The 24,914-nt window shown below is 43.5% G+C and overlaps 7 protein-coding genes across 7 annotated transcripts; 4 read left to right on the top strand and 3 right to left on the bottom strand.

The window, feature by feature from the left end:
* Positions 1-189: 189 nt before the first annotated feature.
* J4E88_010705 (uncharacterized protein) lies at positions 190-3,114 on the top strand (the record flags this gene model as incomplete). The annotated part of the gene is made up of 2 exons (XM_049404295.1): positions 190-1,769; positions 1,923-3,114. The coding sequence occupies 2 exons, from the start codon at positions 190-192 to the stop codon at positions 3,112-3,114; spliced, it is 2,772 nt and encodes a 923-aa protein (XP_049249909.1).
* Positions 3,115-3,327: 213 nt separating this feature from the next.
* On the top strand, positions 3,328-4,727 carry J4E88_010704 (uncharacterized protein; the record flags this gene model as incomplete). The annotated part of the gene is made up of 3 exons (XM_049404294.1): positions 3,328-3,334; positions 3,437-3,913; positions 3,967-4,727. 3 exons carry the CDS (start codon positions 3,328-3,330, stop codon positions 4,725-4,727), a joined length of 1,245 nt encoding a protein of 414 aa, XP_049249908.1.
* Positions 4,728-4,897: 170 nt separating this feature from the next.
* J4E88_010703 (uncharacterized protein) lies at positions 4,898-5,576 on the bottom strand (the record flags this gene model as incomplete). Its single annotated transcript, XM_049404293.1, has 2 exons — positions 4,898-5,280; positions 5,345-5,576. 2 exons carry the CDS (start codon positions 5,574-5,576, stop codon positions 4,898-4,900), a joined length of 615 nt encoding a protein of 204 aa, XP_049249907.1.
* Positions 5,577-8,272: 2,696 nt separating this feature from the next.
* J4E88_010702 (uncharacterized protein) lies at positions 8,273-9,019 on the top strand (the record flags this gene model as incomplete). The annotated part of the gene is made up of 1 exon (XM_049404292.1): positions 8,273-9,019. One exon carries the CDS (start codon positions 8,273-8,275, stop codon positions 9,017-9,019), a length of 747 nt encoding a protein of 248 aa, XP_049249906.1.
* A 445-nt stretch (positions 9,020-9,464) lies between these two features.
* J4E88_010701 (uncharacterized protein) lies at positions 9,465-10,838 on the bottom strand (the record flags this gene model as incomplete). The annotated part of the gene is made up of 4 exons (XM_049404291.1): positions 9,465-9,515; positions 9,979-10,123; positions 10,470-10,561; positions 10,611-10,838. 4 exons carry the CDS (start codon positions 10,836-10,838, stop codon positions 9,465-9,467), a joined length of 516 nt encoding a protein of 171 aa, XP_049249905.1.
* A 3,783-nt stretch (positions 10,839-14,621) lies between these two features.
* Positions 14,622-16,476, top strand: J4E88_010700 (uncharacterized protein; the record flags this gene model as incomplete). The annotated part of the gene is made up of 2 exons (XM_049404290.1): positions 14,622-15,229; positions 15,276-16,476. 2 exons carry the CDS (start codon positions 14,622-14,624, stop codon positions 16,474-16,476), a joined length of 1,809 nt encoding a protein of 602 aa, XP_049249904.1.
* Positions 16,477-16,928: 452 nt separating this feature from the next.
* J4E88_010699 (uncharacterized protein) lies at positions 16,929-17,924 on the bottom strand (the record flags this gene model as incomplete). Its single annotated transcript, XM_049404289.1, has 3 exons — positions 16,929-17,208; positions 17,260-17,464; positions 17,693-17,924. The coding sequence occupies 3 exons, from the start codon at positions 17,922-17,924 to the stop codon at positions 16,929-16,931; spliced, it is 717 nt and encodes a 238-aa protein (XP_049249903.1).
* Positions 17,925-24,914: the final 6,990 nt, after the last annotated feature.

The following is a 24,914-nucleotide window of genomic DNA, read 5'->3' as shown; positions in this document are numbered from 1 at the left end:
AAATGTACGCCAAATATGTCAGTCCAAATCTTATAGCAGCCTTAAAAGCACTTCGCTACCCGCACCGAAGCCGCTATCTCTGGATTGACATGGTTTGCATTGACCAAGATAAGTACGTGCGTACGCCATACTCGATGACACCCTGCTGATACTTTTAGTGTGAGCGAAAAGAATCATCAGGTCGCAATGATGGATGCCATTTATCGTAACGCTGAGAGAGTGTGTATCTGGCTTGGTACCGCCGATCGATCTAGCCGTATAGCATTTGAATTCATTGCTCAGGAGATTCCGCATTTGCAAAGCTTCGATACACTTTGCGATAGCTCGGATGCAAGCAAGAAGTGGTTGGCTTTCCTAGAGTTGATGCAAAGGCCATGGTTCTCGAGGCGATGGGTGATCCAAGAACTCGCTTTGGCACGGAGTACCACCATATACTGCGGCGGCGACAAGATTTCCTGGGAGAATTTTGCCATCGCGGTACAACTTTTCATTGAAGTTGAAACAACGACACATCGGTTATCGGAAGTCATGAAGAAAGATCAGCTGTACCAGCGCACCCCTAGCTACTTCGACCACGTTTCCGCGCTTGGGGCTAGCTTGCTCGTTGAAGCAACCGAGCGTCTCTTTCGATACGATCACACACCTGGCATATTGGGAGTCCAGGGGGTTTCAGAAAGCGATTATCTCTCTGATACTGATGGGAGTGAAATCAGCGATCTATCGAATCTTGATGATGATGGTTACGCAAACCACCTTCGCACCAACCCAAAGACTAGCATTCAGCCTTTACTAAGTCTCGAATACTTGGTGTCAAGCTTGACTACCTTCGAAGTCACCGTCCCTCACGACACCATCTATGCACTGCTTGCGATCGCAAAAGACACGGCACCGCGCGATCCGATAGCCCACACTGCTTTCACGTCCAGTACTGTCGGAGGAAGTCGGGAAGGCACCAAAGTCTATATGGCGCGCAACGGCTACAACATCAACTACGAATTACCCTACGTTGACGTGTGCATAGATTTCATGCAGTTTGCAATCGAGAGATCTTTGAACGGGAATGCAAGCCGCGCATTGGATGTAATATGTCGCCCATGGGCTGTGGAGGAGAAGAAATTACGAAAGATCCGAGAAGGAAAACTGAAGGAGAAAACGAAGGAGACAAGAAAGAGGAGGGGGAAGTATCAGTCACTAAAAGAAGGGGGAAGACCTAGAGGTCGCCCACAGACTGACGCGGGGATACGATCGCAGCGTAATACACAAGAGCAGGCTGAACGTGAGCGTGACGACAACCGATTGCCCTCCTGGATACCACAAGTCTCGGAAGCACCGTATGCGATGGTCCAAAGGCCAGGTTTCAATGGCCCGAACATGAGCCGTATCAATGCGGATCCGTTGGTAGGTTTACCCAGCCCGATGCAGCCAAATTACTCAGCGGCAGGTACAAAGTCTGTCGACATGAGGGCACTCCGATTTCGGAAACGATTATCAGCAGGCCAATCCAGTATGTCTATTCGTGGATTCAAGCTTGATGTTATCGAAGAGGTCACCCGAGAAGCTCGATATGGGCAGATACCGAGCGAATGGGCCGAATTAGCTCATTGGGAGGATGCTAGAGGACACCCGCCCGAGGCGTTCTGGCGAACACTTGTCGCAAACCGTGGAAAAGACGGCAAAAGCCCTCCTGTGTATTACTCACGTGCGTGTCAGGTGGCATTTAGAAAAGGTGGCATAAAGTCTGGAGCTGTCGATACGACTGGTCTTATCGAGTACGAACGCAATTCAATAATCACGCAATTCTGTCGACGTGTGCAGGCCGTTACGTGGAATCGCGTTATGGTACGTACTGAAAGTGGGAGGCTAGGCTTAGTGGGTAAAGAGGTCCAGGAGAATGACATAGTCTGCATACTTTACGGGTGTAGCGTTCCAGTCGTGTTGCGGAAATGTCCTAGGAAGACTGAGGCAGAATTTGAGGACGAAATGGAACAAGAGCTGGCCGATGTCAAGACTGCCTTCGTGCGGAAACTAATGCAATGCGTCGTGCGTAAACGAAGACACGAAGCTTGGAAAGACAAACAGATGGCTAAATTGTGCCGAGTATGGCTGAGGACTACCGATTACATGCGTAGCCATGGTGTCGATTCGACCAACATGCCCGCCAAAGTCAAGGACGACCCCACAGACCTCCTTCAACGCATCTTGAAGCATGCCACAGCCGACTTCAAATCCTGGTTATGCGAAGAGCGCGAGAAGGCATGGCCTGCAATTGTAGACGGCATTATGGAGGAGGAGAGGAAGCGGAAGTGGTCCGCAACCACCAAGAAGAAAAAGCTGTTAGTAGACTGGTGGGAATTCGAAATGGCACTTGTTGCCGGTAGACGCTGGTTGCAAATGACGAGAAGAGGGAAGGCCGATCGGATCGAGTTTGCACTACAGTGCAGTGAAAAGCTTTGGAGACAACAGCAATATAACACGTACAAGGCTGTCAGAATGCTCGTTGAGCAAGAGAACAGAAAGAAGATTGAGAGGCAGGCCGACGAAGACCGATACCACGTGATGAGCGAACGCGGCATCCACAACGGAGGCGTGACCGATCACCAGATAGCAAACAATGGACTCGAAAGAAACTTTTCATCCACAAGAGATAATGAGAAGCATCGAAACGGTCAGGGCGATGGAGACTCTCAGAACCATGGAGGTAATGATGAGCCTTACAGCACTGACGAGTACGGAAAGACGGAAAGAGAAAATGACACATATGACGGTGACCAAAAGACAAAAGCGGATTCTTACGGGAATGGAGAAACGTCTCAGGTAACCTCAAGATCGTCGAGTTCGAGATCCTTTACTGTACATGCGCTGCCTGGTATGCCATCGACCATTCGGCCCGGCTGGCGCCGCCCCTTGAATCGAAAGCAGTTGACGGATCAAGAGGCGAGAGAATACGACATGAGAATCAAGGAGAATCTGCGTGAGAGACTCGGCGACGAAGGCTACTTTTCTTACACGCTTCTTGGCGAGTGTTACATACATGGAATGATGGACGGCGAGGCGATACAGTTTCAAACTGGAGAAGCGGAGGTCGTTCCTTCGATGGTGTTTGAGATTCGTTGATGGTTAGCTCTTTCGTCCTTGTAGCAATACGATTTCGTGTTGTCTCAAAGCTCGATACAAATACGCCCAATTTGAGAGCGCGACAGGGTGATTAGATGGTTTGCCTGTATTATGAGATATCGCGTCCTCACGTGCATGCGCGTGGTCACTAGCTTAAACGGGCCACGTTTCAGGAGCCTGACGCGTCAGCCCCACATCCGCGTTGCCGAGGAAATGCCAGGTCGTTTTCTTGTCATACTCCCCTTGTTGTAGCGGCACCACGCCTCAATTCTTCACAGCTCGCACTTCAATTCCCCTCAATTGCGCTCAAAAACTTTACAAGAACTCATCGAAACCATGGTTGCCCATTGCGCGCTGTGCCCTGACGAAGGCAAGCTCAGATGTGTCGCCTGTAACGGAATCCAGTACTGCTCCAAGCGGTGCCAAAAGGCCGATTGGAAAGTCCACAAGCTCATCTGCAAGTCTTTCAGCGAGCACATGAACAACCGTCCCAGTCAAAAGCACTACAGCATCATCGTCTTCCCGAAAGACGAAGAGGCGCCTCGCTTCGAGTGGACTTTGTTCGAGCCTGGCACCTACAACGCCAAGATTCCGTCGCCCAAGAAAGCCTACGTGCAAGAGCTGGGCTTCGAGTTTTATGGAGTAAACTGCAACAATCGCAACAATCCCATAGGATACTTCGAGGAAGACAGCACCGATTACACGACTAAGAGGCACATCGCTGGAAAGCATCTCGGATTGCTCTTTACGAGAAACTTGGGATCTTTCGAAGAGCCTTTGCCGGAGGATATACCAATCAGTTCGTCAATACCTCTCTATGAGTCGCACGAGAAACACACTAATTCGATACAGACAAGAGCTTGATGGACATCGATCCTGAGCTTGCGCGACTCCACGGCAAAGGTCATGTCCTTGCCTGGGGCTGCCATTGTCCCGAAGACAGACGCAAAACCTCCGATCTCAACTGCACACCGGCAGACTTCCGCCATGCCGTCGACGCCCTGAGGAAGAACCATTACAAAGACAGCCTCCGGGCGAAGGAGGTCATATCGAGGAAGACTGGTGGTGTCCTTGCCGTGCGCCTCACTTGCGTGGGCGACAAGCTCTTCTTCGGACATCCTACATATGAGAGCCAGATCGAGCCGCGCTCCATCTTGAGCAAGGACTCGCAAGTTCCATGCCCAGTCGCCGACAAAGTTGGCATTCCGCTCATCATCCGGAAAGAGCCCCCTGCGCTCTCCTGGCGCGACCGCGACGTCGAATCTCGTCGAGAAAACCACAACGCGGCGATGCTCAACCCGCCAAACCAGAAAACTAAGACTGGCACTCTGATCATTGCTCGCAAGGACGGGAAGCCGCTTTTGCCTACGCACCTCTTCTGCCTCATCATCTACACCGGCGAGAGGCTGCAAGACCCGAAGTTCGGAGAGGATGGCCACCGTCTACCGAGTATGATGTTGCAGAGCCGTTTGAACCTGGTGTCTCCGGAGGACTTTGAGGAGTACTACAACAACGAGTGGCATCGTTTGAAGCTTAGTGAGAGGTTCGTCCCCTCGCCTTACCAGATGTATGATGACTATGATGGCGAGATCCATCCTATCAATATGAGATAGGTTGGGATGGATATGGGTGAAGCATTGGCTTGCGCATTGGCTTGCGCATTGGCTTGCGGATAGCTTGAAGGATATATGGAAGTACGTAATTGCAACGTAGAGGTACTGAATGTGCTCTGTCATATTTGGCTAAACAGCATCCCTCAATTCAACCTACACTCTGTCTGTATCTACAATTCGCTCTTATGTGACACCTCCCTACTAACACCATCTCCCTCTTTCCCGCCACCACTTCCAGCTAGCCTGACAGCGATGGTAGGTTTATGTACCAACGTCTGCAGCACCACACAATACCTCTCTGTCAACTTGCCCAGCTTCTCGATTTCTTCCTCGGTGACCTCCCTGCCGTCTTCCCTCTCCCCAAACTTGACCGCGAACTCCAACCGTATACCTGTTATACCAACAGGGGCTGTCCTATCTACGCCCAGTGTGCCCTTAAAATCCAAGTCTCCTTCTGCGGTAACGGTTCCTGAGGCGATGGGTATGCCGAGGGCGGTAGCGACGGCTTTCAGGGTGACGCCTGAGCAGGCTACTAGGGCATCGAGGAGCATGTCTAATTGACGGCGCATAAAGTCAGCACATTTATCAAATGTAGTTCCGATGGAGACATTGCTTACCACCAGAGCATAATTCCCCAGATATCGCTGGGTCGTCACCGCCAGCCTTTTGGTGCAAACCGGCGACCCTATGCGCTTCCTTCACAGCAGAGCTATCGGACAGCTTGCATGTTATCGAATGATCGTCGAGCGAGCCCGTGGATTTGAGGGTTACGACAGCGGAAGACGGATCGCTGCGGTACCCGTCCTTGATCGGGGCTTGCTTTTGGCGGAGCGCTTGAGCGGCGGACATGTTTGCGATGAATTGTATGCGAGATCGGTATGTGAAGAGACGCGAACTTCTGTGTTCGTTTTACGGTACAAGAACTTTGTCAGAACACCTAGACTTTTCCAGAATTCCAAAAGTCGTCGTTAGCCTATACATCATTATGAAGTGTACCCCGCAAGGGGCAGGTGGGAGCTCCGCAGCCCCGCTTCGCCGCTGGTGCGAACGATCAAACAGGAAGGAGGGGTGACTCGGTCGCGACATTGCCCAGAGATGTCATGTCGAGAGCTTCGGATTCATATGCTGATGAGCACGTTTGAGATGGAAGAGATGAAGAAGAGCAGGCACGACCTGCGCGAGTTGGATTTGCTACAGACACGTGCAGACACGCGATAAGATAAGCGTCAGGGGTCCAGCGCGTGTGCGGCACGCGTCTTCGCTCCACTTCAACGTCATTTCTCGTCACGTCTCTTGCCTTCATACGATCCACACTGCAATCGCGTCCTTTCTTCCGCGTACAGTAACCCTCCACCTCGAGCATGAATTAGTGCAGGCCACGTTTCTCTGCTACAGGCTCGTCACGGTTGGGACGACGGCTATCGCATTGCCAGTGGCCCAGGACTACAGCCTTCGATGCTGAGGGTCAACAAACACCAGCGGACGATTTAACATGCTACTCAGCTCAGTCTCACGATACCCATTCACGCGTCTCCATTCTTAGCGCTGCGATCTCAACGTCGACATACTAGCTATCCTACTCCCGCGCAACTGTACTTGCACCTACGCTCAGCATGGCTCGCTTTGCCGACCTTCCTACTGAGCTCGAGCTCCAAATCGCGTCACACCTCTCCTCCAAAGATCTCGCCTCCTATGCGCGCATCGGCAAAGTCCAAGCCAAGGTCGCACGCGAGCATCTCTACTCCGCACCGACGATCGAACAACCAGATGAGGGGCATCGGCTAATGATGCTGCTACGCACATTGTTCGCTCGCCCTCAGCTCCTCACAAACATACACTCGATATCGCTCGCTATCGTGAACTGTACTATGCCTTTCGGCCTCGGTTCGACAGCAGAGAGGGCCGAAGCTACACGCATCGATTGGGATACGACTAACAATGCCCGTTTTGTTGAGGTCGATAGAATTGTCGGCAGCCCTCATTGCTTGGGATACAAGGACGTGTATCAGCAGCTCGTCTTCCGTCTCAAAAAAGTCATGGGCAATCATGACTCCGAGCGGTATTGGTTTTCGCATATCGTCAGATGGCGCACTGCAGCTCTCTACGGCGGATTACTTCGAATTTTGCCTAATCTAGAGCGACTGGAGCTTGAATGCTACACCAAGCTACATAAAGGAATATACCTACCTACAGATGAGACAGATCGCAAGTTTTCGGAAACTCTCTTTCCTTCCACGCCGTGGCGCATAGGCCCGGTGCGTTTCCCGATGTTGAGCGAGCTACATGTCAAGTGCGGTCTCTTGATCAATAGCACTCACCTCTTACCCAATTTGAGGACCTTGAAAATTGGTGAGCTCGCAGATCTCCCCCATACTGAGTTTCCGTCCCTAGTACGCATGCACCATTTGTCTGCGTGCGCTTCCTTGTTTCAAGGAGAAAGCCCGGATTGGGCTATGCCTCGACTATATCAGCTTGATGATGATATGTTAGAAGTACAAAACTTCAATTTACGCTTCCGGGCACAGACCGTCCGCAGTGTCGGCGGTGGCCCCGTCCGATACGGCGGTATTCTTTCTCTTGCTGGGATATTGGAACGTCTACATGTGTCTAAGTCAGTCCTAGAGACGCTATCCATAGAACCGATCGACCATGGCGAACTCTTACACTGTCGGTTTCCAGTAAATCCTGATGGGTTGATGTCGGACTTCAGCATGTTCACCCGCCTACGAGAGCTTACTTTACCCTTTCGACCATCTACAGATACTTTGGAGGGTAAACTACCTCCAAGTCTGGAAAAGCTTAGTCTGCTGTGCACCAGCGCAGTTTCTCCAACCTCGGTCGAACATACCCTTCAACACCGGCTCAAATACGGCATCTTCTCGCGTCTCGATCTTTTCCTCTTGTCTGAGGCTGATGTGGACATCAACTACGAAGCCTGGGATACGTTCAAGAAAGCTGGTGTGGCTGTGTATATCTGGGTGCGACAGTCTACGCTCCTGTGTGAAATGCCTGTGTAGGGTAGGAGGGCTTGGGGAACGGCATTGAAATCTTCGGATGAGTCAACAGAAATTCTGGCAGCGTTGTGAGGAGCGATCATATTGATGCAGATCTGGACATGGCTGTGAGACCATGGCGGACGCCAAGAGACTAAGAGAGTAAACGCGTCTTCACGTGATCTGGGGCTGCTCTTCCTCTGGGCAGCACCTTCCAAGCCTGGGCCACACCACTCAGCAAACACTCCGACTCAGTGAGTGTCAACATATTCTGAGTCTCCGCGTCTTCCAACACCGCCATCATTGCAGCTCGCGGTTATTGCACGGCAGACTGCAGTGCCTCCAGCCAAGTCCCTGGTTGCGCTCTTCCACCTCCGGGTCACGATTAGCGCTCAAGAGTCTTCGTGTTACGACTTTCTCTCGCTATCATCCAGCTTTTAGGCAGCCCGGGTCCCACTTCAACGCCTACCTACTCACGAAACCCGTCAAGCTGTACGGCGCCTACTCCAACACATTTTCGCACAATCCAATACCACAAGCTTTGCCGTCAATATGTCGCTCTCCAGCTCCGCCGCTGTCTGTCAAGCTACTCCAGGTGACAAGCCGTTCAACTTCGTCGCTCTTCCCCTCGAAGTCAAGGAGCTTATATACAAGCACGCCCTGTTCGCTGGCGGCCATCTCAAGTACAAACTCTACGTTAACTCCGGACACTTCGCCAATAGCGCACTTCAGAACTCGTTCCCAGCGATTTGTTTCACTAACAAGCTCGAGCGCATCATCGCTTCACGACTCTACCTGCGATACCAAACAATCACCATGGACGACAGTGACGACTCACCAGTCCTTGAAGCTTTCCTATCACAGTTCGGACAAGCCAATGAGGGACTAGGGTGGTTGAAGCATGTTGAAATTGCCTATTACGGAGACTTCTGTGACTATATCAGCAAAGCTATACCTTTGATCAGGGTGTGCACCGCGCTAAAGACAGTGGTATTCCGCATGAACTCACTACATCTTTATGGAAGGTCGGAACGCGGACCGGCAGAGAAAAAACCTAGCACCGGTGCTGAGATCTTCGAGCGTCTGCGTCTACATGGCTTGGCCGACTGTGGTCATTTGACTAAGGTTCGATTCCACGTGTTCAGGGGTCGTCGTGCGGAACTGGAGGGCCTGAAGAAGTTGATCCAGGACTTTTCATGTGACTTTCTGGCGTTGCACGGATCGATAGCTTCCAAAAAACTCGATGTCGGTATCAGTGATGAGTGTGGTCTGATATGGGTGTTGGAGCCGCAGGCATGAGAGAAAACGTACGGACATGGCGCGGTATAGAGGTTGTTAGTGGGCCGTTTGCTGCATGCGACTACGACTTCACAAGAGCAGTGTATGGGTGCAATACCGAGGGCTGGGGTACACGTTGATGTGCGTCGCGGTACAAGCAGTGCAGATGTGGGTTAATGGCGCCTACGTGAAGCTAAATGAAGGTGAAGGCGAGGTACAACAAGATCCCTGTCTTTTGTCGGCGCGATTCAGGACCTACGAGTGTGTAGGCCCTTGATTGCGAGTAATACGATGTTCAGAGTCTGAGCTTGAAGACCAATTTTGTATCATTAGGAATCTCATTTCATCTTTCCTAATGGCGAGTGCTTACGCACTCTGCGGTGCATGCCCGTGTCGTTTTGACAGTCATATGAGAGAACGCCTGGGGGGCCAAGGCCGAGAAAGACCAAGCTCGATATGCCATGTACTAACCACCGTGCAGCGTGTCGAAGTAGCAGTCGACAGACTTGATCTTGTTCTGCCCATTGCCGTTAGTTTAGATGTCCTTGCCAAAAGGGGCCAAATATCTAGAGCACTCACATCCAATCCGATAGTAGCAAGATTTGCTATGGATTCGCGGGCCGAGTACGACGGTTTACCTTGGCATTTGGAATTCCTAGCTTGGGTCAGCCTTGTATCACTTGTGAGCCTGCTTGATGAGACCTACTCGTATAACTTGCAGGTAAAAGGCCTGTCCCTATTGTTATAGCCGTCGGGACACGGAGTTAAAATGACCGAGGAAGCCCAAGGGTTGTCCCTACAATGTATCAGCAAATGTACATGGTGGAGTCTGGTGCGCTTACTCCCTGATTACCCTACAGCCACTATCGCCCTGGTGGCAGGAGTAGGCGACACTTTTGCTACCTTGGTAATCGGGTTGTTCAAATAGGGAAAGCTGAATGGATATCAGCGAGTTGATCAAAAGGACTGATGCGTCATACCATGTGCACATCCGCGGCGCTGGTGTCTGCGGTGCCGATGTCTGCGGAGCTGATGTCGGAGAAGGTTTCGATGTCGGAGTGGCGCTCAGAACGAGCATCAACTCCAGCGACGTGAGCATCCTTATCCAAGAAGCACTGCATGGACCTAATCGTCTCCTGTTCATCATGGTCAGTAAAGGAACGCTTCTTTCACGACGTCCAGACTCATTGGTACTCACATCGAATCTCGGCGTGGACTTTGTGAGATCGTCGATAGACGTGCGCGTCAAAAGAAACCTAGAAGTATAGTCGCAGGTCGGTGTGCTAGCTAACGTTACTCTCGTACCGCAGATGAGCTTGCTCGATAAGACCTACGAGAAGAAGAAACATGCGAATGTCTTGTTCCCAACTGGTGAGCCGTGGGGGCATGTTTGTAGAGTGAGCGAAGAAGCCCATGGCTCAGAGCTTGAATATGTTAGTCATGGTGAAGTGGACTGACTCGGTGCACTCACGCGCCGTCTGCGAGGCAACCATTCATTCCTGTAGCGCATAGGTAGGCTTTAGCTCGCCTGCCTTGCTTGTAAGGTCCTTCGTAGAGGTGTACCTAGAGGGCAGTTAGAGAAGATAAGTAAGAGGTAGTGGTGTGCACGTACAGCAGCCGGAAAAGGGTTAATGTCTGCAGTGCTGACGTCGGTAGCCTCGGAGATGCCGTCGAGCTTGACGCGGGACGCGCTAGCGAAGATATCCTGAGGCATGATCACGTCGCTGCCGTCGATGACCATAGGCTCATCGCCGACCTCGATCACGGTGCCATCGGTCTTTTGCAAAGTGAAGCCTGCTGCAACCGAAAGCAGCGTCAGAAAGAGGATGAGGAGACGCATAGCGGGCGAGAGATTACTGTGGGGGGACGAAGTGATGAGTCGAATTGGGAAGGAGTTGATTTGACTTGTTGGTGGAGGAAGAAGTAAGAGGTAAGGATCGCAGCGGGAGGGCAGGCTTATGTGTTGGGAATAGTAAGTAAAGGCAGGCTAATTCCAGAGCCAGTGAGTGAGTGCCCGTTTGCCAACATTCCGATCTTTAGTGAAGCCGAGGCCTATGTCCGACTCCTGTGTCACGTATGAGAAGTCAGTCGATTGCACGTGCTTTCGCGCAAACGACGCCGCGAGAAAGCTGGTTAGTAACACATGTTGGCCTTTCGCTTTCACTTATCAGTGATTGTTGTAGAGGCTCATGATATAGGGCACTAAATCAATGTAATCATTTGAGGTTAGGAAACGCTGAGACAAGCCTCCGCTAGCCCTCCCAGATACTCCCTCAGATGTTCGTGACACCCAGCTTTTCTTCCCTTTGGCCTACTATGGCGAAGCTGAAGGAATCTAAACTGCATCCTACAAGCGTGTTTCTCTCGTAAACCGAGTCGCATATTGATTCATCATCACCTGGACGGCCCGTCTGTATGCAGCCCTGCCTTCATCTCAAATTCGAAGTCGTACGAAGACGCGACACCTGGTGACCTACCCAAATGTGTGCTCCATGAAGACGTTTAAAGAAAACACCTAGCACATCAACCAACAGTTGTGGCGATTCCTAGGTAGTTCGAGTATAGAGTGTGCGTCTTGTCAATGTTGAAGTTCACCTGGGCAGTGACTAGCATCGGGTGCTCATACGACAACCCCGCGGGTGATCGGCGCTAAGGCCTCTGAACTCTCATTGGCCCCCGCCATTGCCCACAGGTAGGCAGCGACTACCACCAGAGAAACCCGAGCCTCGCAGCCTTCGCCTTAGACCTGCCACAATGCATCAATCAAGTGTTGGCAATCTGCTTAACCTACTCCCTCGACCTCCATGGACGCAGCCACTCAATTGGGATCTAGGAATGAACTGGGGTGGCGAAAAACGCGTCTTCTTCCCTGCGTACGTAAGGCACCGTGACGGCAACAATACATCGCAACCATCGCCTACCGGGTTCTCTTCATTCCAAAGGCTTCCCACCGAACTTCAGCTTCGCATCCTCTTATGTTGTTCGATACCAACCCTTTGGCAGCTTATGCGAACGTCGTCCATGCTACGCATCGAGTCATCAAAGCTGTTCTGGGGACATCCCAACGCTTCTTTCCTCCTGGATAGTAGTTGGATTATTAGAGGCGGTTATCCCGGTCAAACTTGCGTCGACCTTACGTTCCTTGCCTATGTCCAGAACGTAGAGATTGAGTACGGCTGCCTGCATAACTGGCTTTGGCCGGAACGAGAAGCAAAAGAACCATTCCGCCCAGAAGACGTACAACAAGATATTGTGGCTGGATTCTGGTCTACATTGAGGAAGAGATGCCCGGCAGCTAAGAGGATAGTGTTCAATCAGAATTTGATGCTCTGCGACGTCATGGAGGAAGTCGAGAATGTGCCACTATGCCTGGAAGTGTTATTACGAGCTTCTCCAAAAAACATCGCCGCTGAGGCAGTCATCATGCAGACGCGAGAGAAAGCTGAAGATTGGAAAACCGACTTGTACAGCTATAGGGAGAAGCCGCAGTGGAGAAGTTCGTACTTTCGGCCTCTTGGAGATGGAGGCTGGGAAGATCTTGAGGCGACAACGCGTAATAACACAATACTAGTGCCTGGACGGCCATTTCGCGGTCTAGTCGGGCAGTTTGAGAAACACAGCTTTGTTTCGGATAGGAACGTCCTCCAGAGACGCGCGCTTTTGCCTCTCTTCATAGAAGCCTTGGACCGACACCACTTCGACAAGGGGAAGAGCAATGCTTTCGAATGCCCTAAGCCCGAATGCTCAGTGATATTTACAAAGGCTGGTGAATGGACAATACATGCAGCAACTACGTCACATGGCTGCGCTCGAGCAGAGAATGGTTGCTTTGATATACTGCCTACAGAACTGCGAGGCGTGTTCGAGAACAGGTATAATATGTTGTGGATGAAGATACAGGAACTGAGCGAGGTCTGCGAAAACATGTTGGAAGATTGGAACGAAGAAGGTGGGGAAAAGAGAAAAAGAATGGAACAAGAATTTCTTCAACAACTGGAGAACGATCCGGATTGGGCGACAGACGAGCCGGCGGCAGAAAGTCGAATCTGGAGAAACTTCACAAAGGTGATGGATACGGCCTGGAAGGACCTTCTGAGTTCCCATGATTGAGAAACACTGAAGCCCAAGGCTTGCATTGGACACGTGATGGAAGGACCTACAGTGAACAGGATTTGCGACCTGGCTGAGAGTGTATAATGACATTTTAGGGAACTAGTTCGGTCGCGACTCGGTAGTTTCAAAGGGTCGCATGCCGGTAGTAGAAAAATGCATGATCAATGCAAACTAGATCGTTTGGAGTCTTACGGGCGCGACGTGAGCTTGATCAAGATCAGTAATGCTATCAAATGCACAAGTCGCAGTAGAGCCGGCTCGGTTTGTTCGCTTCCGTACAGTGTCTTCGGTACCAACTCAACCACGAGTTCGAGATCAGGTGCATCGGCAAATTGCAAAGAGCTGAACGATCCGGTGATGTGTTTACTCAACAGGCTACGGATATCACCCTACTCCACCTCCGATGGGTCCAGCGCGTGCACTGAAAAGCTCAGTCGGACACCGACTTTGCCATCTCGAACCATCGGGCCGTAAAATTTTCTCGCTCAGCATGTACGCTACTAGGCGTGTCGATATGCAAATTTTGAGCCTCATCCTACCCACAACGCGTCTCGAAGCACGCGTGGGCCGTTCGGAGCTGTCGGAGCATCCGGAAACGGAAAGCCGACCGCGACTATAACGTGTTTTCGCGTGGCAGACCGTCTAGAAGTCAGCAACTTGCATGCCCCACGTGCAAATGTCGGGGGCAGGTCGGGGGCAGGTCGGAGGTGGATCGAGAAATCGATAGTGGAGGTTCCGCGGAGGAGTGAATCGTGCACCGGCAGCCGGTGTGCCATGGGGGCGAGGCGCCAGGCGTTCGAGACGGTAGCCGAGCTGACGTCACGGGTCGCATTCTCAACTTCGATAAACAAGGCTAAGACGCGTGGCGCAGCTTGGCGCGGACGATCGGCGCAGCTTGGTCTGCCTTCTTTCGATGCTTAGAGGGCGGGCGGGGGCCTTGTGTTGGAGGCTTAAAAGCCAAGATCAGGTGTTGCGAAACCATCTGTAGTGTGGGAATCGTGCGAAGATAAGACTTGCAATGCAGTCAAGGATGACGTAGCCCACCTTCTACCAATTACTCGGTGTACACCCGACAGTGAGGAGATGGCAAGGCGTCCCGCGCGTCTGTCCAAAGCCAATACTACCTTCGCTTCGGTCGACGCGCACTTAAGTTTCGACCCATATTTAATGCTACATCGCCTGGTCTGAGAGGTCCCGGGGACAGTGTCCAACGGCCTCTAGCACCAACGCGCCATAGCGCTCAAGCCCTGTCAGCCGTGGAAGCTGTGATATGACGTTTCGAGGATTCGAGCGCGTGCCTTGTGATGCGCACAATGTGCATTGGGCTCTTTGGAGCGTGCACCCGCGCCTCTGGATTCACTGCGCGTCTTATAAGTTGCTTCTTCCGCCGCCTGCGTGACGTCTGTGTTTTATCATCTTACCCCAGATTCTCCCACCCAGTCCCCGCAACTGGATCCCGGGTTGACTACTTTTGACCAACAACCCACCCAAGCGCATTGCTGTCGACAACATGGCGTCTGCAGCAGAGCGTAAGCCCGAAATCCACGACATGGACACCGTCAACAAGAACGAAGCTGGTGACGCTGAGAAGAAGAGCGCTTCCGACGGTGACCTTCACCACACTGAGAATCCGGCGGATCATGCGATCACCGCTGCCGACAAAGAACACTACGAGAGATACGGTACCTACGATCGCTACGAAATCACCGAGGAAGACTGCTACGACGAGCTCGGTTTTTGCTTTCCAACATGGAAGAAATGGACCATTCTCAGCATCGTCTTCATGGTGCAGGTCAGCATGAACTTCAACACCTCGCTGTACAGCAACGCCGTCGGGGGTATCTCTGAGGAGTTCGGCGTCAGCAAGCAGGCAGCGCGTCTGGGTGCAGCCATCTTCCTCATCACGTACGCGTTCGGCTGTGAGCTCTGGGCTCCCTGGAGTGAAGAGCTAGGACGATGGCCTATCCTCCAGCTCAGTCTCTTCTTTGTCAACATCTGGCAAATTCCCGTGGGCATTGCGCCCAACTTCGGTACCATCCTTGGATTCCGTGCACTCGGTGGTCTTTCTACTGCGGGTGGTTCAGTCACCCTCGCAATGGTCGCAGACATGTGGGAGCCGTAAGTACCTTGCACCTTCATTCCATTTTCATACTAACAGCGTCAGTGACAACCAACAATACGCCGTCGCGTTCATCGTCTTCTCCTCCGTCGGCGGCTCGGTCCTCGGACCCATCGTGGGTGGCTTCGTCGAACAATTCCTCGCCTGGAGGTGGAACATCTGGATTCAGTTGATCTTCGGTGGAGCCGTCCAAATCGCCCACGCCATCTTCGTTCCCGAAACCCGTACCACCGTCCTCATGGATCGGATCGCTAAGAAGCGCCGTACAGAAGGCGAGAAGAACGGCAAGCCCAACAACATCTGGGGACCCAACGAGCTCAAGACGTTCAAGGAACGTTTCAGTGTCCACGAAATTCTCGTTACCTGGGTCCGTCCCTTCCGCATGTTCGTCACGGAACCCATCGTGCTTGTTCTCTCCCTGCTCTCCGGTTTCTCCGATGCGATCATCTTCATGTTCCTGCAGTCGTACGCACTCGTATACGAGCAATGGAACTTCTCCGCCTACGCTATTGGACTGACCTTCATCGCTATCGGTATTGGCTACTTCATCGCATGGTTCTCGTTCTTCCCAGCTATCAAGCGCAACGAGCGCCTCCGTCGCGACCACCCCGATGATGAGAGGTCTCAATACGAGGCGCGTCTTTGGTGGTTGCTGTACACCGCGCCGTGCCTTCCTATCGGTCTCATCATCTTCGCTTGGACAAGCACTGGCCCACCAATCCACTGGATAGGATCTCTGATTGGATCAGCAATCATTGGTATCGCCAACTACGCCATTTACATGGCAACCATCGACTACATGATCTGCGCGTACGGTCCCTACTCAGCCTCCGCGACTGGTGGTAACGGTTGGGCTCGTGACTTCCTCGCTGGTGTCCTTACGCTCCCCGCCACGCCTTTCTTCTCCAACATTGGCGGAGAAAACCATCTCGCGTACGCGTCCACAATCCTCTTTGCTATATCTCTTCTCCTCGTGGTCTCGGTCTACGTCATTTACTGGAAGGGTCCCGAACTCAGGAAGCGCAGTCCCTTCGCACAGCAACTCAGTGCTGCTCGTGACGAGACTGGTGGCCGCCGCGTCAGCAGCCTTCCAGGCATGTACGGTTCCCGCGCAAACTCATTCGCACAGCAGGGCGGCTCGATGCCCAATTCTCGCAGGGGTAGTGTGGTGCGCGGTGTTCCGGGTGGCGAGAACAGGTACGCGATGCACCGCAGGCAGAGTGCGCGCAGTGCCGTGGGTGCTTGAGCGTCGCTTGTGTTTCTTAGTAATACAGACGATACGGCATAATGATATCTTAATGTTCATAAATTGATTGTGTATTGCTCTCGTGAAGATGTTGGTGACGGATGGCGATCCCAAGCCTTGTGATCTGTGCTGGATCTTACATAATTGAATCTGCCCTGCTGTTGCCGTTGTTGCGCGACTTCCCTTGAGACACCACGAACACTAAAATGCTTGTTGTTTTTATACCAATACAATGACGCGACCGCTGGCGCGACAACACAAGCACTCTTGTGACGAAGAGCCTATGTGCCTTCATACTGCGGACGCCAACAAATAACATCTTGCCGACCCAGCGGCCTAGCTAGGTTTGCGACCAAAGCATTTCGTCCACACGCGAAAGAACGGGACTGTATCCACCAAATTCAAACACCCCTTAGAGACAAAGATAAGTTTGTCTTATCGCCATCGTGCTGTTATACAACCGCATTCGGGACTGTCTTTGGGGTTATCTCCTCCGGGTTGACCGGGGTGTCCGTACCATTCCCATGTGTGTGCGTACTCCCTTCGAGCCTGCTCTTTTTCGAGAAGAAGCGCAAGATCTTCTTCTCGACATCAATACCCTTAGCCTGCCAGGTTATTGCTTCCTCGAACTCATCGAATTTCACGCCAGCTTCTTTCGCGTGTTTACGGATCCCACGAGTTCGGAACAGCCAGACCCAGTGTGAGAGAACCATACTCATCTCAATGGCACAGCTAAGCATCATTAGCCTTATTCAACGATAACATGATTAACGCGATACATACCATAATGCGTACATGGTCCCGAAGAGCACGTCAAACTCGTTCTGGGCTACGAGAGCCATCAGCGAGAAGAACGCGCCGTTCCAATCGATGGCCAAGAAGATGAAGTCTATACCTACTACACGGCCCCGTCTCTTGAGTAGCTCGAATGGGATAGGTATGTAGCCTGAGATGAGAGTGAGAAAGGCGACGATGCCGATCAATAGGACTGGCCACTCCAACCCGTCGGCGTATGGCTGTCGGATGGCATAAACAAGACCAACTTCTACCCCTGCGAACAAGACGAGAAGAGCGAAGAGCAGAAGAGATGTAGTCCAGGTTCGCCATTTCCTAATCCTGGTTAGCCGTCCGATCTTGACCGGCAATGTCGTTCCATTTCGATGGACTCACCGGCTGTAAATAAGACACTGCGCCCAACTAACACCGCACAACACACAGAAGCACTGCGGCTGGACGATAAGCGGGATGTTGAATTGCTGCGCGATGGCGTACACTCCGAAGGGCACTCCACTAATTGACCATAGCAGCATCATGGACTCAGGCAGTCCATCTGTCTTCTTGGTTCTCCAGTTCCGGTATATTTGCGGTAGTAATTGGACGCACCAGAATACTGTTCCAATGGTCCCGAGTACGTTCGCAGCTAAAGGTATCGACGTCTGTGGCGCCATTGCACGTCGGCAGAATGAATTCGAGAATGAATAACACGATTATGATCCCAAGGGTTGCGAGGTTGGAAGCTCTATCGCAACTCAGGTAAGAGGTATTAATGTGTCCTGAGCATCGGTGGCGAACTAGGAAGTGAAATTGCTGGCCCGCTATCTAGCTCGTATGCCGACTAGTGAGAGCGCTGTTACATAATTGCTAAGAATAGCATATGCTAGGTATATAGTAGGCCTATTCTATCTTAGTTAGCTTATTAGACTTATATATTAATTTATACTCTATATATACTTTTTTTATTAGTAAACTAATTCTATAGTATAAACTAGTCTAAAAAAAGTAAAGTCTATTACTAGTATATAAAAAAACGTATTTTAAAAAAAGTTAAAATTTTATATTTAGAGGTATAAGTATTAAGTAGACTAAGACTTAAATTTTTAGTACTACTACTTCTAGTATAGTAGTTAAAGCTTTTAAAATTTAGAGTAGTAAGATAACTATTTTATAAATACTAATATCTACTTATAGTAGAGAAAATTATAATATAATTATATATTTTTAATAGCTTATAACTAACTAAGCTATAGATTATAAAGTAATAAAATACTAAAATCTTAGCTTATAAAATTATATTTTTATATATATACTCTCTATTCTTTATCTCTATCTTTATTTCTATTCTTATTCTTATTCTATAGCTTATAGTAAATTAGAGATTTAAAAACTTATTAAAGACGTAAATAGTAGCTTAAATTTAATACTAAAGCTATACTAACTAAATAAGCTTTTAACTATATTACTAATACTTCTTTTATAAGTTCTTCTAGTATTAGTAAGTCTATCTAAAGCTAATCTTATTACTAGTTATATTATCTTAGTATCTTACTAAAGCTTAATTAAGCTCTTTATTATTACTATATTAATTACTTTTCTTTTAAACGCGTTACTCTATAAGTTCTTTTAAAGTTATTATTTTAGAAGCTATTATAGAAGCTACTATAAACTACTTTATTTTAGCTATACTAGAAGCTATTATAAGCGCTTTATAGCGCTACTTTACTAGTATAAAGCTATATACTAGACTTATTAATATTCTTATTATCTCTAGTTTTATTATTTTTATTTTTATTATTTTTATTATTTTTATTATCTTTATTATCTCTATTATATATATAACTAGTATAAGGCCTTCTATTATTCTCTTTTCTAGTTTTACTTTCTAGAAGCTTATTAGTAAGATATATAAGCTCTTTAGTAGATATAATATTAGTTTCTTACTTACTATAATAAAATAGTAATACTACTTTATTATAAAACTTACTAGCACTAAGCTCTAGAATACTTATACTATTCTTATTTATAACTTTATATACGTAGTAAAGCTAAAGATAATACTACTACTATCTCTAGCTATTAAAAAAGCTATATATTAGTAATATAATACTTTAGCTAAGATGCTTTATAAAAGTTCTAAAATATAAAATAAAAAAAATATAGCGTTTATAGCTTATCTTTTATAAAAAGATACTATTTACTAGATAGTAGATATAATAGACTACTATAAGTTCTATTAATATCTAGAGAAATAGTTATTATATTATAGTTATTAGAGAATACGTACTATAAAGCTATTATAGTATTTCTATTACTACTATATTATCTTAATAGTTTTTAATTACTACCTAAGCTTAGAAGTTATATAAATAAGTAGAGTATTAGTTAGAAGCTTTAGTACTAATAGTAATATACTCTAAGTTTATTAAAATTTTCTAGTAGTTCTAAAACTAACTAGATAGCTAAGCGTTTTTTAATATCTTTTTATTAAATAAAGTCTATAAAATTAGATATAAGATACTACTCTATATATACTATAAAATAGTAGCTATTTTAAATTACTAAGTCTTTTTACTTTTAGTCTAGTGCTATAATTTATTTTAAGTATATTATTTTTACTTTTCTTATAGTCTAACTATATTACTAAAGTAGTATAATACTATTTATATTACGTCTACGCTTTTAAACTAAGATTAAGATTATACTATAAACTATAAGAAACTTAGTAACTTTTACTATTTTCTTTCTACTATATATATAACTATAACGCTACTATAAGTTCTAGCTTTATTCTTTAATAATATTAGTATATTCTATATAATATAACTATAAAGTAGTTATAGCTTTACTAGCTTTTTTTTTCTTTATAATATTATAAGTATTTAATCTCTTTTATAATAAGCTAGAATATATATACTATAATTTTTCTTTTTATAGAATTACTTATTAAGCTTTTTACTACTTTAGGTAGATTAAAGTAGCTACTATAAATATACTTACTTATAACTTCTACGCTTCTTTCTTAATATACTATTTTTTAACTACTTTTCTTATTTTATTACTATATTTACTAACTAGATTAGATATTAATCTACTTTTTCTATATTAGTTTTAAACGCCTACTAAGCTTAGTAAAACTACTTTTTATTTAGAAATACTTTACTAAATACTTTTTTTTTATACTATAATCTAGTAAAAGTATAGTATAAATATAATATATAAGTACTTTACTTACTACTACTAAGTATAAAAGTAACTTTATTATTAACTTTTAAAGAAAACTTTTATACTTTATACTTTTTTATCTCTAACTCTAAACTTATAACTCTACTTTTTAACTTTACTAGTAAGTTTTTTTTAGTTTAAACTAGCTAAGTCTATTAAACTATAAAAAGCTTATTATAGAGTAGCTACTATTAAGCTACTACTACTTAAGTAAACTATACTTATAGATCTTTTACTCTCTACTTTACTTTAGCTATCTTTTATAACTTATTATATAAGAGTTTTATAAAGATTAGATAATTAAAGTATATAAAAGTAATAAAGTTATTATAGTAGAGAGCTTTAGAAGAAGCTATTAGAAGTAAATATATATAGTAAAGATATTAGCTTAATATAGGCTAATAGAGCTCTAGACTTAAAACTATTATATATTTCTCTTCTAAACGCGCTTAAAGTTCTAACTAATATAAGAATAATAAAAAGATATAAATAGAGATACCTCTTAATAAAAATATCTAAAAAGAGAAACTATACTTTAATTACTCTTAATATAATTAGCGTTATTATCTAGATCTAAAAGATCTAGAAATAACTACTAGAGTACTATAGAGAATAATATTCTAGCTAAAGCTAATAAGTAGTAAGTAAAGTAGTAGACTACTTTATAGCTACTAATAACTATAGATATCTTAGTTAAGTAAAGATATACGCTATAATTAGCTTAATAAACTTTATAAGTAATATAGTTAAAAGAGTTTATAAATAACTAGCTAGTTCTTTCTAAGCTCTTATCTAATAGCTAGAGTAGAGTAATAGTAAGCTCTTTATTATTATTATAGTTATAGAAGATAATATATAGTTTTAGATAGTTAAGATAGTAATTATAAAAGTTTTAAAGAAACTTTTTATAGCCTTTTAAATTACTATATAGCTACTATAAGTTTAATTAATTATTACTAATCTATATAACTTTATATTAGAGAAGTTTATAAGTACTAGTGTATAAGTTAATAAGCTAGTAATAGATATAGAAGTTAATAACTTAGAATATAATATATTTAGTAATACTATTATTTATAAGATAGACTTCTAAAGAGGTAAGCTACTTAGAGTAAGATTAGCTAGATAGAGCGTTATTTTTATATATTTATAATAGCTAAAAGTAGAAAGTAAAGAAAATAGTTTTAAGGTTCTATAGTAAGTTAAGCTTATATACTATATTATTTATAATATAAAAGACTTAGTAAGAGCTTATATTCTTATAGTTAAGAAACTTAACTAGTTTTTTTATACGTATATACTTTACGTTAAGTATTACCTAGTTACTAATAGTAAACTTTAGTATAGGTAAGTAGTTTACGTCTATAAACTTCTTTATCTTATTTTACGTTTATAGTATTTTTTAATATAGAAAGATATAAGTAGTTTTAATATAATAGTATAAATTATTAGTAGTATATTATTATTATATAATAGTAAAGTTATTATAAAAACTATAATTATAGAGAGTATATATAGGCTCTAAGCTAGATCTTAGCTATTAGCTCTTTATAGCCTAGAATAGAGATAAGCTTATAGTAGAGCTTATTACTAAATTAGCTTTAAATTCTACTAATAGTAATAGTTATACCTAATTTATTTATAAGTAATTAATATATAATTAAAGATACTACTTAAAATTAGTATTTATATTTTCTATCTATCTATTTATCTCTAAGTAGTATATAGTAGAAAGCTTTAGTTTAGTTTCTATATAGTTATAAAAGTAGTTCTAGAAGTAGAAGGTAAACTACTATCTCTAGTCTAATATAATTATACGTAGATATTCTTCTAACTTCTAAATATACTCTATAAACTTATCTACTACTATAAAGACTTTAAAGTTCTCTATAGTAATAAACTTCTTTATTTTAGATAACTTATCTACTACTACTATAATATAGTAGTATAAGTACTTATACTATAATAATATAAAAAAAGAGGTAATAAAGTTAATAAAAATATTATTTTAGTAGTAGGTAGGTACTAGTAATAGATAGAGAAGACTATACTTTACTATATAATTAATCTTTAAGTAATAGTAGATTATATAGCTATTTATAAATTAAGTAATAGTATCTATTATACTCTACTAATAGTACTACTTACTAACTTATTAGTATATTATTATTCTACTTCTATAACCTCTAGGTAAGCTATTATAGAAGTATTTAATAATATAAGTATAGAGCTTTTTACTAAAGAGTACTACTAGTTAGCCTAAGCCTATAAATAGATAGCTATTATTACTAGACTTAAAGTCTTCTAGTTCTATATATATACTTTTAGTAATAAAGTAGTAGAGAATATACTACTTACTTTTATTTAAGGTATAATAAATATCTATAAGTTATAGATTACTAAGATATAGCTTATAGATAATATTATTTAGAGAATATTTATTAGAGATATTAAAAGTATTATAAGAGTTCTTAGTTCTCTTTAATAAGAACTAAGTAAAACTAACTATAGAAGTAGACTAGAATAGTAAAGCGCTCTTACTTATCTTCTAGAAAAGTATTAGTACTAACTCTAGATTAGTCTTATTATCTTCTATATATAACCTAGCTAGTTAGATAGTAGTATAGCTACTACTATCTAACTTATAGTTACTCTTAATCTAGCGTTTATCTTCTAGTATAGTTTAATATTAGTATTTAATATAATTATTATTAGTTTATTTAAAGAGATTACTAGTATAATAAATAAAGCTATTAGGCTTTATTTCTTACTTACCTAGTTAGTATTATATCTTAAAATTAAACTTTTTAAGAAACTTAGTCTAGTATATCTATCTTTAGTTAAGATTATACTTAGTGTAGAAATACTCTAGACTATAGTAGTTAGTTAGTATATTAACTAAATTAAAGACTCTAGCTAGTTTAGGCCTCTATTCTTTAAACACTTATACTATTACTAGAAGCTTTTTATTATAGATAGTATAGTTATATTCTATTAGAGTTATCTTTTTTAATAAGTAGATAATAAAGTATATTACGCTATTCTTTTAGACTTATAATAAGATAGTAGCGTAAATATAGTTAGATATATTTATTTCTAGAATATAGTAGAGATCTATATTAAAATATATAAAAATAATATTAGAGTAAAATACTTTCTTTAAGAGCTTAAACGTTTTTTCTATCTTACGCGTTATTTAAAATAATATTAGATTACTCTATATAAAATAAGTAAAAGGTTTTATAATCTCTAAATAGCTATATATAAATTATTAATAGAAGTTAGTAAACTTAAAAAATATCTAAATATTCTTAAGTAATTATAAAAGCTTCTAGTTCTATATAGCGCTAACTTTCTTAGAATCTATCTTAATACTATTAGTAGTAATAATAAGCTTAAGAAACTTAACTTCTATCTTTATAAACTTAGACTTAAGAATATCTATAAATAAACTAGAGTCTATAAGTTTTATAATAACTTTAACTAAGTATTTTTTATATTAAACTTTAGATTTACTAAAGATAATTATATTATTAAGATAAGCTATTATAGTAGAGAGATTAGAAGTATCTCTATTAGAATAGGTGCTTAATACAGTTAATTATGTTATATATATATATCTAGTTATTATTTTTATCTAAACGCTGTTTAGACCTAGCTTTCTCTAGTACACTAACTCTTAAGCCTAATAGCTATTTAGCCTATTATTATATTACTAGTTTTACTACTATATCTCTTCTATACTTAAGAAAAAGGCTTTCTCTTCTTCTTAAGTATAAATAAGAGAATAGCTTTTAGATATTCTTTTCTACCTATTATATTACTAAATTCTATCTACTTAATCTAAATATACTATACGCTAAACTTCTATCTAGAAATCTAAATACAAAATCTCTTTAGGCTATTTCTATTCTAGTATATCTCTCTTTATTACTCTTTTTATTTTAATTTAATCTCTTCTACTAGTCTATAGCCTCTTCTTTTATTTCTCTAGTATATTCTAAACTTTATCTTAATTACTTTTAATATTAGTAGCTAATAATCTCTTAGGCTTAGATCTATGTCTTTCTTAAGTTTAATCTTTACTTTTCTATAGCGCCTATCTATCTAGCGCTTAACCTTCTAAAATATTAGCCTTTTCTCTAATAGATATTCTATTATCTCTAGTATATTACTAGTATATTTATAGAGATATTTTAGAAGGTTTATATATACTATACTACTATTAAAACTTATACGCTAGTTACTTTACTTTTTTACTTAAAAGCTTTTTAGCGCTTAGTAACTAGACTATTAAAATAATAATATTATAACTTTTCTTTTTATATATAGTAATTTCTACTTTTAACTCTACTTTTACGCGCGTAGCCTTTTACTATTTTTTTTTTATCTTCTTCTCTTCTTCTACTCTACTTTACTTTAACTTTCTTTTTTTACTA

Source organism: Alternaria novae-zelandiae (assembly GCF_023758075.1).
Source record: "Alternaria novae-zelandiae strain BMP 2774 chromosome Unknown scaffold_38, whole genome shotgun sequence".
Lineage (NCBI taxonomy): Eukaryota > Fungi > Ascomycota > Dothideomycetes > Pleosporales > Pleosporaceae > Alternaria > Alternaria novae-zelandiae.
This window is presented reverse-complemented; position numbering and strand designations above follow the sequence as displayed.